Here is a 15,120-nt window from a genome sequence, read left to right on the forward strand (position 1 = left end):
GAAATATGTGATCATCTTATACATACTTTTATTCTACAGAAATCATACCTACTCCAATTTCTTTATCTTGTGAAAGAAGATACTTTGTCGTTGTAAGGTAGATATGGTAAGCATTTTGTTCTTCCCATGCTATGCAACCAAAACAATCTTTATGAACTTAACTGCCTGCTCATTTAAAAATCTTATTCTCCTCAACAAGAAAACGAAGGTATCCATTGAAAATTCTACATTTCATTCATAGTCACTAACTTTAGGAGTGTTCATATATTTGGAAGTTTTTCATACTCCTGGTCAAGTTAACTTGTCTTTTGTTCATTAGTAAAAGCAAACCCAACCTTGTATATACGCAGAACGATAAAACTGTCCCGTGAACACAAAGTGTTCAAACTATTTACTTTCAGTAATATTCAAATTATTAAAAAGGCTTAAATAAAGATAAAATCACCCTTTTATCAAGGACTTTAAGCATTTCAACAGGAAATTTGATAGCAAACACTAGATGTAAACATCCTGAGTATTATTAATTCATAGGAAAGTGACAACAGTCTTAGAAAACACCAGCTCCTTTTCACGACAGTGCCTCACAGAGGTCTGATACGGACGGGATCCAGCTGGATGCAACGCACTGCTCAACGGACGTGATGCTACTTCAAGGTGATAACTTGGATAGGGGACAAGTAGCACGACCTCGACCTTCGCAAAAGTATAATACAATTTCAAGCCCGGAAAACCTGAAATACTTAGAAATATGTTCATGCCTACAGAGACGTGAGTGTACCAAAACACAGTACTGTTCAGCCAAACAAAATTCACATCCCAATCTTTGTAGTAGTACTATTAATAGCCTTAAGTCATACTTCTATGAATTTCTTCCAAAAAAATCATGGACACACACAGAGATTTAGGTAAAAGTATTTTTGGAGTAAAAACCTGAAAATGGCAGACTAATGTCTAAAAATTTAATAAAGTTATTATTGTTTAACAATCTAACTAGAGGCCATGCAAGTATTAAAATTACATTGAAGAAAAGAGTGGTTTTCAAACTAGGCCTTTTGAAACTCTAAGGTATTTCAGTCATTATCTAACAATTGATTTGGTTTTTTTTTTTTTAACAACTTCAAAAACTGTAAAAAAACAAAAAAATCCATCATGGCATGTATTATAATTTTCAGACACTAAAGACCTTCAAGGCACTGAAACTCTTGCATTACCTCACTGAACAGTATCTTGAGGTTTGTCAGGTCAAGTAAAGCCTACAACCATCTGAAGTCCTAACCTGAGATGAGAGTGAAAACAAGGGCTGATGTGCACAGCCAAGCTCTGGATAAGTGATCTAGTGTGTTCCTCACCGCACGTCAGCAGTGTTCCTGAAGTTCGTACCCAAATCATTTGTCTTTTGTAAATGAGGAAGAGGCTGAACGGCTGCAGTGAGCCTCAAGAGCCTGAGCTCCTGATGACCCGCCCCTGCTGAGCGCTCCCTGCAAAGTCATAAACTGGACACCAAGGCTAATCCAACAGCAACTGTTAGCAAGAACTCCCCCCATTTGAAAACTTTTTGCTTGTCAAACAGTCTTATATGATATTCGTTAGTGTTATAATAAGTGACTTACAGACTGTAACTCTGAAATCTGTAACTGGTAGACACCACTTTTATCTATTTTATACATGGGGTCTGTACAAGATCTTGTTTGAAGTAACAGTTCTACGACTTAAAAATTATAGTTTGAGAACCACAGTTACACAGGATTAATGACATAAGGTGGTTATACAATTTGTTAAGTGTGAAAAATAAAATTTATAATGAAAGAAACCACCAAAAAAAACAATGATTCAAAACAGGCATAAAGTACAGACTGAAACAATATAATCCTAACAGCTAAGAGAGAGAATTAAGGGAAATTTTTATAAATCTGTAATTGTTTTCCTGTGTTTTGCAGGGAAGGCAACTACAGTATGACCTCTAATAAGGAAAAAGAGCATTCAATAACGTCTGTTGTTTAAAGAATTCGTACTATCAGCTCCTCAGAATTTCTGTGTCTACCTCTAATTGGATCACCATTTTATTAAATCTCAAAGAAACACCAATCTAGTGTTAGGCAAAGACAGAACTGAGAAAATGTGGAACGAATGAATAATTGATGAATGAAATATACCCGTAATATGTCTGTACTATTAGATGACCTTCAACATAAAACTTAATGCAATAATGAGGATAATAATAGAGATTATGGCAATATATTTACTGAACGCACAGGCTATATCCACAGGAATACAAAAATCTATTTTTCAATGAAGCCTTCAGGTTTAAGGTATATATTCTGATACGTAACAAAGGCAGGCTGCACTGAAGAACTACCCTCAACGTTTCCACATCTTCATGCACAACAGGGCCCATGAGACCTTCAGCCCCACAGTTGGGCTGATCAAGGCCCTAAGAAGATGTCCCTCAGCTGCCTGCGCATCGCATGGTGTCTCAGAGACCACAGTGAGCTCTGAAGTTATGCTCACAGGTCCCCCCACACAGCGTGATCGAGCTGCAACCTACAGCCGCCTTTCATTTTCCACCAGGCCCGGGATATGCGGACCTTGTCACAGAGTAAAACAGGCTCATTCGCCACTCCTGCTTCTCTGCCCCCGTGCTTTGCGGCCTCTGTGAAGTCACTCTGCAACCTGGCAGATGTCACTTAGCCGCTGTGGCCTCCACGAGTGGACGGAGCACTCATGACCTCCAACGTGCTCTCAGCACAGAAATGCCACGCTGTACCATCACCTCCCTGCATCCTCACAGAACGCACATGTGACTGAAAGCTGCCCATCTTTTAAGCCATGGCTGACAGGCTTTCTCCTCTAGCAGGACTGATCTGGTTCCTTCTCTTTGCACTCCCCTGGCGTTTTTAAATACCACTGACATCTGTATTAGAAATATTTACTAACATTACCATTACAAGCCACCCATTATGCTACAATATCCTTAAAGGCAGGAAGCATTTCTTACATTATCTTCATTGTCTAAATGAGTGACTCACTCATAGTAGATGAGATGCCATATGCATTGAATAACTGATTAATTGGATGGTTCCTTACAATCACTTGAAAGTCAGGTGCATCAATGGATTATAAAACCTAAATGTGGGACTTCCCTGGTGGAGCACTGGTTAAGAATCCGCCTGCCAATGCAGGGGACACGGGTTCAAGCCCTGGTCCTGGAAGATCCCACATGCCTCGGAGCAACTGAGCCCATGCGCCACAACTACCGAGCCCACGTGCTGCAACTACTGAAACCCGCAGGCCTAGAGACCGTGCTCTGCAACAAGAGAAGCCACCGCAATGAGAAGCACGCGCACCACAACGAAGAGCAGCCCCCGGTCTCCACAACTAGAGAAAGCCGCCGCACAGCAACCAAGACCCAACGCAGCCAAAAAAAAACCAAAACCTAAACGTTAAGATTGTAAAAAACAGAAAAATATTTTACATCTTTTAAAACAGTCACCAAAGTCAGGTGGTGTAATAAACTCCCACTCCTAATATATGAATCATGCTTTAAATCATGCTAATTCACGTTACTCAAAAACACAATTCGTTTATGGTGAGTTTAACAGGATTTTCACCCACCACGATGACCCACTTGATTCCACTTGCTTCATAATGGATCGTTACCTGTAGTCACACCAGGGGCACCTGTAGGGCTTCTCTCCTGTGTGTACCCGCTTATGCCGCGTCAGATGAGATTGGGTCGTGGAGGCAAAGTTACACTCATCACATTTAAAAGGTTTTTCTCCTGAAATATATCAAGAGGAGTTGTAGATGAATAATTACAAATATTGGAAATGAAGGGCTTAATCTGTTATTAACAATTAAAAAGACACTCATTTCCATGAAATTTTAAGACTACACATACTTAGGATGTTTGAATATTTATTCACAGAGTGAGAAAGTTAGAAGATACCATTGATTTTTATTTCTCTATGAGAACAGAAGCAAGATATACATTTTGCAGTTCACATGTGACTTATACACACAGGATTCTAAATCATCTAATCTAAATAGAAACACACAGTGAAGCACTCATCCAGATAAAAACATAAATATCAGCTTTGGTTTAGCACTGTATTTTGAGTCATTTAACAAACTGTTAGATTAGGGCCATTATAAAAATCTCAGTGAGGTTAAAACCATGGAAAAGTATGTAACAAAGATGTACTTTGAATACACAGTGTAAAACTTATTAAAATCTTAAAGTTAATGAAGGAAAAAAATAAAACCAAGCGATAAATTGACACCAATTTAAAAAGTGTTAGAAGTAAAGAGAAATTGTAATTCACTAAGTTGAGTAAAAGGTAAAGAGGCCTCAAAGAAACATTTGAAATAATATTTAACAGCCCTGTAAATTCCATCTCCCCAGTGTAGATACACCTGATCTCTCTGCACATACAGCTCACCCCTGTGCTGGTTCAAGGACCTACCCAGGACTCACAGCCCTCTGATCAATACCTTTCTCTCCTTCACACACAAACTCAAAGAAATCAGGTCTGACTGGTTTTTAATTCCACTAGCTGTACTGGCTGGTGAGCACCTGAGATGGGGTGATTTAATTTTAATTGATGTAAATTTAAAAACTGATAGTGAATTCACCTGTTGAAAAAAAGTTTAAGTCTAGAACAGCTTGGGAAAGAGAATCTACTTTTTGACATGTAAATTTTATCAAACCTAAATACAGATCATGAATTACAGATAAAATATTTGGCCTCTGTATTGAGATGTGCTGGAAGTGCAAAATACACACCAAATTTTAAAGTCCTGGGGGTGGCGGGGGGAGAATAAAATATTGGTAATAATGTTATATTGACTTCATGTTGAAATGATAATAAATTGTATGTATTTGTTTGAATTATCTATTTATAAAAAATAACTTCACCTATTACTTTTTCCTTTTGTTTAATGTGGTTACCAGGCAACTTAAAATGATATGTGTATAGCTCACATTACATGTTAGAGAAAACCTCACCACCTCTTCCTCAAAACACAGTTGTGATGTACAGAAATACTCTTGTCAAGAGACATTTTTCCTGAGAAAGTTTACACATAGGACGGATTAATTTTACATATGTAACTCCACTTGTTACTTATTTCCCATGTTTTTGTAATAGTATTATAAGTATACTAACATATAGAAAATGAGGGATGAAATATCTTGGTTTAAAATTACATCTATTCAGCTAGCAACAAAACTATGTCTGCCCTGAAAATCAGAACGTTTAGAAATTTGTCCTACATTCTCTAAGCCTGTTTACATGGCCTTGCCCATTAACTGCAGTAATATTTACTGAATGCATACACATCTCATCTGATGGCATTTTATCTGTCATTGCAGCCCAGGGCAGCAGTTAGAAGAAACCAAAAGGACTTCAATCCCAGTCCAGGTTTTGCCATATTTCACTCCCTACCTGGTAACCCCCTGTACAAGATCAGGAGGATAATACACCGAACATGGAGATAACTGTGAGGATTAAAGCAGACAAGGCATAGGTAAGATACTCAGGAGCGTGCCCAATAACCAGTGCTTCATCATTATGGGGACAGGACTGCCTAAACACTGGAAACTGCAAACTACTCTCACAAAGATAAAAGAAGCAGCACACAAATGGCTCTCATCAAGAGCTCATAACCAATAACAAAGTAAAAACCTATAATATACATAAAATAATTAATGGCTTCACAAAGTTAGTGAACTTGACACAGAGGCATCATTTAACAGATCCTACCAGGGAATAGTTGACCTATTCTTGTGAAAAGAAGACCGTATACACAGCAGAGTAAAAATCTTGGAGTTGAGAGGGGGTTTTGTCTCTTTTAGCCATTTCCCATATACTACAACCCAATCAAGTGGTCACCCAGAGTCAGCCTAAATAACTCTTTGTTCTCAGTTTCTAAACCGCTGGTTTATAGACAGCTCAGTTGTACTGAACTGACTTATACAAAAAAATAACTTCCACGACGATGGCAGGTTTTGCTTTTATTTGAGGGATAAGACATGATCTTCAAATTGCATAGAGTTAAAATAAAATCGCGCAATCTCTTCACATTTGACACGGGAATATTCTGTCATAGAAACATATAAACCTTCATACACAAGCATATCTGAAAACTTCCTCATTCATTATAAAGACTGAATTGCTCATTAAATTCAATTAAGAGTACCTTAACTGTACACCAGTGTCAAAGAATAGTTCACATGGAAAACAGAAACACAAAGGGAAGCACTCACCTGGATGAAAACACTCATTATTAATTACTTCAGTGACTTGACATCACCTGTCTAGACCTGACACAGGAGGCAGAATCGAGCTCTTACCACGATCAAAGTAACGAACATAAGCACCACCACAGAGGTATCCCTGTGCCCTGTCTTTCTTCTGCTCGTTCCATCCCCAAGCAAATGTTCCTTTCTTTCTTTTGCTATGTATTAGCTAGTACTTTCTAGAAATGTACACACATGGAAGCACGCGGTATGTACTTCTCTTCTGTCTGGCCTGTTTCTCTCAGCTTTATTTTGTGCTTCACTCCCGTTGCTCCAGGTGTAAATACGTGATGTATTTTTGCTGCTGAGTTGTAGAGTAGTATTCATTACGTGAATGTCACATGTATCCATTGCTATGGCAGGTACATACGTCACTTCGTGAGAAACTGTCAAACTGTTTTCCGAAGTGGTTTGACCATTTTATACTCCTACTAGCTGTGCTCCAGAGTTCCCACCGCTCCAATCATCACCAACATGCAGTGTGCTTAGTGCTTTACACCTGAATTTCTCTAATGATCATTTGAGGACACTTTCATGCCCTTATGGGCCATGCATTTATATTCTTTGGTGAAGTACCTGTTCAAATATTTTGACCCTTTTTTAGTTGGTTGGTTTCTTAAAACTGTGTTCTGAGAGCGCTTTATATATTACAGATACAAATCCTTTATAAGAGTTATGATATATACATATTCTTTCCAGTCTGTGGTTTGTCTTTTCATTCTCTTCACAGTGTCTTTTGAAGAAAAGTTAATAATTTACAAAGTTTTCAAGTTCTCCATTTATAATTTTTCAAGTTATGATTCTTTTCATTTATGAATCAGGCTTTTGATGTGCTGGTATCTAAGAAATCTTTGATAATCCATGATCACAAAGATTTTTCCCCTAAATTTTCTTTTAGAATTTATATAGTTTTAAGTTTTATATTTAGATTGAGTTCATTTTTGTATATGACATGATATACGGATCAAAATTTATTCTGATTGCATATGGATAGCCAATTGTTCCAGCATTATGTATTGAAAAGATTAAAGTGCCTTTGCTCTTCTGTCAAAGCTCAGTTGACCATGTAGGTGTGGGCTGTTTTGTAATCTCTATTCCAGTCCATTGAGGTATTTGTTTACCTTGATGAAAACACCAGAATGACTTGATTATTAAAGCTTTCTAATAAGTCATGAAGTCAGGTTGTGTAAGTCAAGTTCGTTCATCTTTCTCAAAGTTGTTTGATATTTCACTGTTGCATTTCCATATGAATTTTAAAATCAGCTTGTCAATTTCTTTAAAAAAAAAAAGCTTGAGGGATTTGAAATGATCAATGTGAGAGGAAATAAAATCTTAACAACATTGAGTCTTCCAATCCATGAACATGGGATATCGCTCTGTTTAGGTCTTCTTTAATTTCTCTTGGCAATACTGTAAAGTTTCCAATGAAGAGGTTTTGCACATCCTCTGTTAAATCTGTCTCTAAAGGTTGTTCCTTGGTCAAAAACAATGGACAGATATATGCATGAGTCTATTCTGCTCCCTTGATCTATCTGGAAATCTTTATGCCAATACAATACTGACATGACTATTGAAACTATATACTAAGACTTCAAATTAGGTAGCTTGAATCTTCCACTTTTAATATCATGAATCTAAGGGGTCAAACAATTTAAAGATTTTTTTCGTTAAGCAAATTCACAAATATATTCTGACGTCTCCTTATTCCATTCAAACGAAGTGTTTGAAAGTACGTTGGCATCAGACTCACTGCTAACTGGTTTATTCTTTTAGCCTTGGTAGACATCGTTAATCTATCCATTTTTCATGGATCTGGCAGGAATCTAGAGGGGTAACATTATGGAGTCATTGTCTGAGTCAGTGGTATAAATAAAAGGTCATCCAAGCTCCTCAACATTAAGTTTCTTGGTGAGAAGGTTTAACATAAACACTTAAAAAATATGGTAAATGTATCAATCTTATTTCATTTAAACTTTTATGGCATTTTTATGTGACACAATTTAAACTTAAAAAAAACACTTTTAAAGAATAACGTCATTTAGATTCTCTATAACTCTAATAATTTGAAGTTCATGTCAAGCTGACATTGTATCGCAATAAACTATCAATTGTCATTTCATGCTTAACTTGAAAACACAACAGATTAAACGATGTAGTCTTAAGAAATTGTGAAAAATCTATAGGCTGACAGAGAAAAAATATAATGCTACCAAAGTATGCTACATACTAAGCTACAACCACTAAGTAAAGGAAGGCTCAAGCATGTCTGGGCCCTTGATGGAAAAGAACTCTGTGTCAACTTACACAGACTACAGTTTATTCAATCTGTGCATAATAGTTAATTTGTAACTCAATTCTGTTACATGTTCAATACTATTGTTTGAATATGTTCACCGGTATCTCTTTTTTATCCAGAAACAATCATTTCTTCAGGAAATTTCAGGTAATTTCTTCAGGAAAATACACTTCAGAAATACAGAAGTAGCTCTTGTTTGTTAGTCTCAATATATAGCAAAATAAATCGATAAATAAATAACTTCTAGACTGTTAAATGTGAAAGAAAATCTTAAAAATGCTAAACAAGAATTTCAGTTTCCTAATATTTGTTAACTGCATGAAATGAGATAGGTGCTACGTGAGGAGGTGTACACACTTACTAAGGAAAAATTTTTGATGGAGTGATCAAACTGATTTGGTGCATTGGGAACAGTCCTTCTGAATTCTTTGTCATTCTAAAGCCAGAAGGATGAGTAAACCTATGAGTGAGATAGTAACTACCCTTGAATAATGCTATCTGTAAGTCAACAGGGCTGCCTGCATACATCCTGCTGGTGAAATTTCCTTTCTGCCTGTTTCCCTCACATAAGAGTATCCCGTAGTTTAAATTGTGTTCTTCATACTTTCCTTTTCAAGCGGCAATCTTGGCGAAAATAACCACTGAGGAATATTCTGAACTTGAGGTCCCCGTGACAGAGGAGTAAAAGGAAGCTGGAGGAGGGACACCAACACCGGCATGGATTATGGACAGAGACAGAGAGAGGTGCCCTTTGTGTGTCAACTATCTGTCAGACGGGCCACCCCTTCTCCTGGAAGCTCGCACCGCGTTCCTTTGGGCGGGCTGGTGGTCATTAAGCCGGCCAAGGCTCTTCACCTACATGTGAGGATTTGCTCCTGTGCCCTTGAATCAAGGGTCTCTGACAGGTGACCCTTTTACCAGATAAAAGTAAATCTTGAAGTGGAAGATGTTTTGTGTCAGCCCCCTAGACAGTCTGTACTGCAGTGGGGAATTATTTATGCCATTTGGAACACTTTTGATACCTATCTCTTTCCTAGCTGATTGTAGTTTGGGTGGGCACTCTGTAGTAGAAAGGTAAACCATGTCAAAGAGGAATACATCAGAAAAACACAGATTTCAAATGAGCCAAACAAATCTGGCCTTGAAAAAAAAAAAAAGTTATGTGTTGCTTAAATATTATAAATCCAGCACAAAAGCAAAGGGCCTAGACTGAGTTGTTGTACTAAGCTGTTTGGCTTAGTACTGTTTGGCTAAGCTGTTTGAACTGACTCTGGTATTAAAGAATCATGTTTGATTTGTGCCACAGAGGCAGATAAATGCCAAAAAGACAGATGCCTCTGTCTGTGAGACATTGTCCTATATGGTATAAAGTTAATAGCAAAGTAATAAGGAGCCTCTGGACCTGACATAAAATATAAAGTTGTGCCTGCTCGATGCAGGTTCATGATCGATCACCTGTAAACGCCTGTGATCACAGCATTACCGGCCCCTCGGCAGCGGGAAGAGGGAGCACGGCCACACCGCCAACGGCGGCACCGGGGAGTCTGCTGACGCCCAGGGCCACGCCAGGGCGACACCATCTGCATGGCAACAGTTCGGGCATCAATAAACTGAAACACGAAGAATCAGAAAACCCCACGTGAACACACTTTACCACACACATTCCCAACTTGTCCAACATAGTAGCCAAGGATGACCGCCATCCACTGGGCTCTTCTGCCATCTCTTACACCTAAACTGTAAAATCACTGGATTAAAAAAAAAAAAATGTGATCACAGGTTGCTACTACAAACTTAAAATAGAGTTTTATGTTTACCAAGTTTGAGTTTTCAACATTATATTAACATTGGGTATTTCTTGACTCAATAATAGTCCTTACCACATACAGAAATTTGAATCATATAAACTTAAGAATCCAAAAGGAATGGCTAGCATTAATTCTCACTGATCTTATAAATACCATAATGGGCATTAAAGCTCCTTGTAGCTAAGCGCGAAATACAGCATATCAAGAATCAAACTGCACCATAAACAACATATTTCATGTACTCTACGTTTATGCCATTTTGAGTATAACTGCCAAACTCAACTATTCTCATGGAACGCAAGTAAAAGTCTAACAATGAGTTACAAATTCTGTTACCATATGATTTATCATCTAAACTAGAACACTTCTTAGGGTAAAAAGTTGGTTCTATTAATAGTTACAAGGAACATCACCAAAAATCAGCACTGTCCCAGACATATATAATTCAGAAGTTAAAGTAATTACTTAGAAGACCTATTACAGCATATCAATAGGTAATCAACTTTAATAGATGGTTAAAACTTTTCATCCTTATGTGTTCCTAACCAAGGCATCTAGTTTATTTTGTTGAATCACCAAGAATGCCCATCATGAAAAAAAAAAGGATTCTCTTCAATGTCCTTATCTGCTTAACTCGCCTCTTCACTGCTTTCCATTCTTTTTTTTTTTTTGATGTGGACCGTTTTTAAAGTCTTTATTGAATCTGTTACAATATTGCTTCTGTTTTATGTTTTGGTTTTTCAGCTGTGAGGCATGTGGGATCCTAGCTCCCAGGCCAGGAATCGAACCCACAACCCCCTGCATTGGAAGGCGAAGTCTTAACCACTGGACCGCCAGGGAAGTCCCGACTGCCTTCCATTCTTAATCGCAAAAATACCTGAAGCTGCAGTGAGCTACAACCACATCTACTTGGTTCCAACCCGCAGAGGGATTGCTGGCTAGAGAGTCAGGTGGTTCCGGAGGCTGAGACAAAGATGGGCAGGCAGGGCTGCTGGTAAGCGGGTGAGAAGCAGCTAAAAGGTGGCGTGAGCAGGAAAGGAGACGGGGAGGGACTGACTGAGAGGAAGGCAGGCCCCCCAGCTTCACCACAGCTCATGGGCCACTCCCAAGGCAGGGCTCTGCCGCAGAGAAGCAGCTGGTATGTCTGCACACAGAAGGCCAGACCCTGTTCTCCCCCTGCTTGACACGACTTTACAGGACACCTGATCCGTAAGACACGCAGCAGGCTTACTTTATAAATACGTAAAAGCAGACGCATTAAAATCTTGTATTATTCAAGCACAATTTTCTGTAGACCCTCAAGTGCACAGAGTTTACAAAAATCGAAAAGACAGGCAATCCAGGGCCAAGAACGAATGCGGGGGGCCCCCCTGGACTGGCTGCCTCCTGAGCGGCAGGCTGAGGGCCGGGTGGCTGGACTGACCTGTATGCTGCCTGCGGTGCTTGGTGAGGGCGTGCCGGGTCCCGCCAGCAAAGCCACACAGGTCACACAGGAACGACTTCTCGCCTGTTGCAACAATAAACAGATGAGGGACTGCGGAGGTCACAGATCATTAAAACATATCTATCAAGGCTTTCAGGGTTACTAATTCCTCCAATCAAATGTTTCCATGTAAATATGTCAAATGGGAATGAAATTACCACTGCGGTTTATTGACTGTGATAAAATCTGAAAAGCACCACTGAACAGAATTACATACTTGTCAGACCCATAAAAATTAGCTTTCTTATCAATGGAATGGTTTTGCACAACTTCGTTTCTGGTAGATGTCTTCCAGATGGGGCTGCTTTATACACTTGAACAGTTTTTATGCATATCCTGATGTTTTACAATTCCCATACATCTGGACTTTGAGCTGACTAAAGATTGCTTGGAACTGTTAATGTACAGTATACATGATCCTGCTTAAATAAAACATACTGAATTTTCTAACAACTGAAGGATATTGAATCGGTTTTACCTGATTCTATCAGCATCTTCTTTAATAACTTCCTCCTTAACAATATGAATTAAACGGTTTCCCTGAATATACTGAAGACCCCAAGTAACGATAAAATCTACATTCACTCAACTCAGCGCTGTTTAAGTTCCTCAAACTTCCATGGCACAAAAAAGGAGGTCTAGGGATTGCTAAAGAAATTGTATGAAAACTCCTATCATTCATCTTTAGTGATAACTCTTGACTGGAAAACTCTGCAACAATTAGAGTCAGATTTGGCAGACTTTGTTAAAAATGTTTAAATGCTCATTTTTAAAAACATTTTTACACAAGCTAACATTCTGCCCTACAGTTTATAAATGCAATCTCTCTCTATTCTACAGCATATTTGGCCAATAAGTGCTGGCACCTAGACAGTTTATCCCATAAGGCTCCCAAAGAAGAGAAAAGGAGAATAAAAATGCTAACAACTTGGAGAGAGTCAGTGAAATTATAAAATACTTTTCAAAAATAAAACAAATCATTTTATCTATCTTTATCTACTTTATTCATGTGAATGTTTAATGCAACAAGTCTTTCAAGGGTTTTTGCCCACGTCAGCCTGCTTTGTTCTAAAATGTTTAGGTGTTTTACAATAGAAATTTAGCTTGAGGTGTTGTGGAAATGGTAATTGCCTTTTTAAGGTTAGAAAAGATAGTAAATATAGGAAGGCAGAGTAGCTACCGTAATCAGAAAGAGTCTTCCCTTTACCTGAGAGCAATACTAGCTTCTCTAATTTAAATGAACATATATTAATAAAGAGTTTTAACCAAATTATGTTTAATCTTATTTCCCAATGGTACGTTAAAATGTTCATTATTATCATTTATAAAATAAAGCTGAATTTAAGTATTTTTCCTATCTTTACTTCCCTATTTTGGGGTTAAGTTCATTCCTTGGCATCATTATATCAATACAGAAAAAAAGAATAGAGTAGATGGGCTGTGAAGAATAAAGTTTAATTACAATCACTCATTTAATTATATAATCAATTTGAAACATAAATCTTTCTAACTAGCTGTATTATCAATTAAATAACACTGAAAGTGGACTTTTTTTTAAATCCCCAAAGATAATTTGCTCGTTAATATTAACATACTATTCTGTGTTGAGACAAAACTGCTCTCTACAATTTATTCATCACCACAGCTTTGTGGGCATTAACCCCTTCGAGTGTGCGGAAATGTGTGTACTGTGGTCCACACATGCACACACAAGCTCACACACACCTACGCATCTGGTGGTATGTGGCAGAGAAGAGATTGGTGCTATGCTACCCAGCCAGCAAAATACCTGATGAGGAAAGAGTATTCTTACTATTTCTGGACTCAAGCAGACTATATGATTCCTTTCCCTCGTTTATGAACTTCTTTGCAATCTATATCTTTCTTGTAAGATATAAACATTAACAGACAAGACAAATCCTAATGAAATTTATATTTTTTACAGGTATATGTGCTGCATGTAATGAAATTTACATTTTTACAGGTATATGTGCTGCATGTATATACTAAGTTTTATTCCCTTTCCTATTTTAAGATATGTATAGGCACAAAGACAAAATTATCAATTTTCCATGTGATTTGGTTCTAGATATATTAGTGACCTTGATTTTTTGACGTGCAGGATTTTTATCTAGGATGTTAGTCTGCAATGTATTGTATGTCATATTTACCTTGGTGGCTTGATTTGTTTGTCACTCTAAATTCAATTTTCACTTGCCCTTTTTTTTTTTTTTTTTCCAAGGGGGGAGGGGGGAGTTAGGGTTGGATAGTGGGCAATTGAGTATTTTTCAAGAAAAAAAATTTTAAGAAAAAAGTAAATGTAATATACTCAATAAAAAGGGGGTTCACTTAACATGCCATATTTATATGACAGCAGAGCTATAATAGGAGACTTTTCTTAACAACTTGAATTAGTTTCAAGTGTGCCATTTTGCTTTCAAATGTAGAAAGACACGGAAACCAATCCTTTATTTTCTATTAGAAAACAGCCACTGTCCCCTATCTCTCATTATGGTGCAGACTACAAGACCTAACAACAAAAATCCATATTATTGATCCAGCCAAGTCTCCACAATTATTCTTTAGAAGGAAACGCCAACGATAAATTACATCTGCACTGGCTTTTCATCTGCTGTTCGATATAAGTGATCTTTCAGGGCAGGCTGGAGACCTTAAATCGTCAACGCCCTTGTCAAGGAAGCTAAGAAGGCCTGGGCTTCCCACAAACTGCTTCAGAAGAACTTTTAACCTATAATTTCTAACAATAATACAGGATTCTTGGCAATCAGAAGAACATTTGGGAATGCTGATTAAAATTTATTTTTTCCTTGAAACAAAACACTTTCTGAGAGCTGTAAAGAGGAAGAAGACCACAGAACAGCAAATGGCTCCCAGTGATGTCGCCACAGTGAGATACGGCAAGCGCTCGACTACACGCTTGTAAGGAGTTTAGGGGCCCTCTGTCCTTAGACAATGAAAAGCATGTCATATACATTGAATAGAACCACAGGGCAGGTGGGAGAAATATATTCATGAAGGTCCAAACTGAGAGGTCTCAGGACCATGCCTAGCACAGATGTATTCTGTGCGCTGCTTTTACTATCAGTTGGTTTAAATTCCAAACAGTCCACTAAATGTTTTGATGTAAAATGTATGTGAATTCGTACTTTTTCAATTATCTGAAAAATTTATACTAGCTAAATTCAGTTTAGTCTCTTTGTAGTAATTTCAAAAA

The 15,120-nt window shown here is 37.8% G+C and overlaps 1 protein-coding gene across 2 annotated transcripts in view; it reads right to left on the minus strand.

Moving 5' to 3' along the window:
- The window catches only part of ZNF407 (zinc finger protein 407), a 413,038-nt gene that overhangs the window by 160,986 nt on the left and 236,932 nt on the right, over positions 1-15,120 (minus strand). For both annotated transcript variants that reach the window (XM_024754886.1, XM_024754887.1), the window contains exons 6-7: positions 11,826-11,909; positions 3,658-3,778 (exon numbers count right to left, since the gene is read on the minus strand). In XM_024754886.1, the coding sequence (XP_024610654.1) occupies positions 3,658-3,778; positions 11,826-11,909 (205 nt within the window). The remainder of the gene's footprint in view (positions 1-3,657; positions 3,779-11,825; positions 11,910-15,120) is intronic.

Source organism: Neophocaena asiaeorientalis, unplaced genomic scaffold, assembly GCF_003031525.2.
Source record: "Neophocaena asiaeorientalis asiaeorientalis breed wild unplaced genomic scaffold, Neophocaena_asiaeorientalis_V1.1 scaffold124, whole genome shotgun sequence".
Taxonomy (NCBI): domain Eukaryota; kingdom Metazoa; phylum Chordata; class Mammalia; order Artiodactyla; family Phocoenidae; genus Neophocaena; species Neophocaena asiaeorientalis.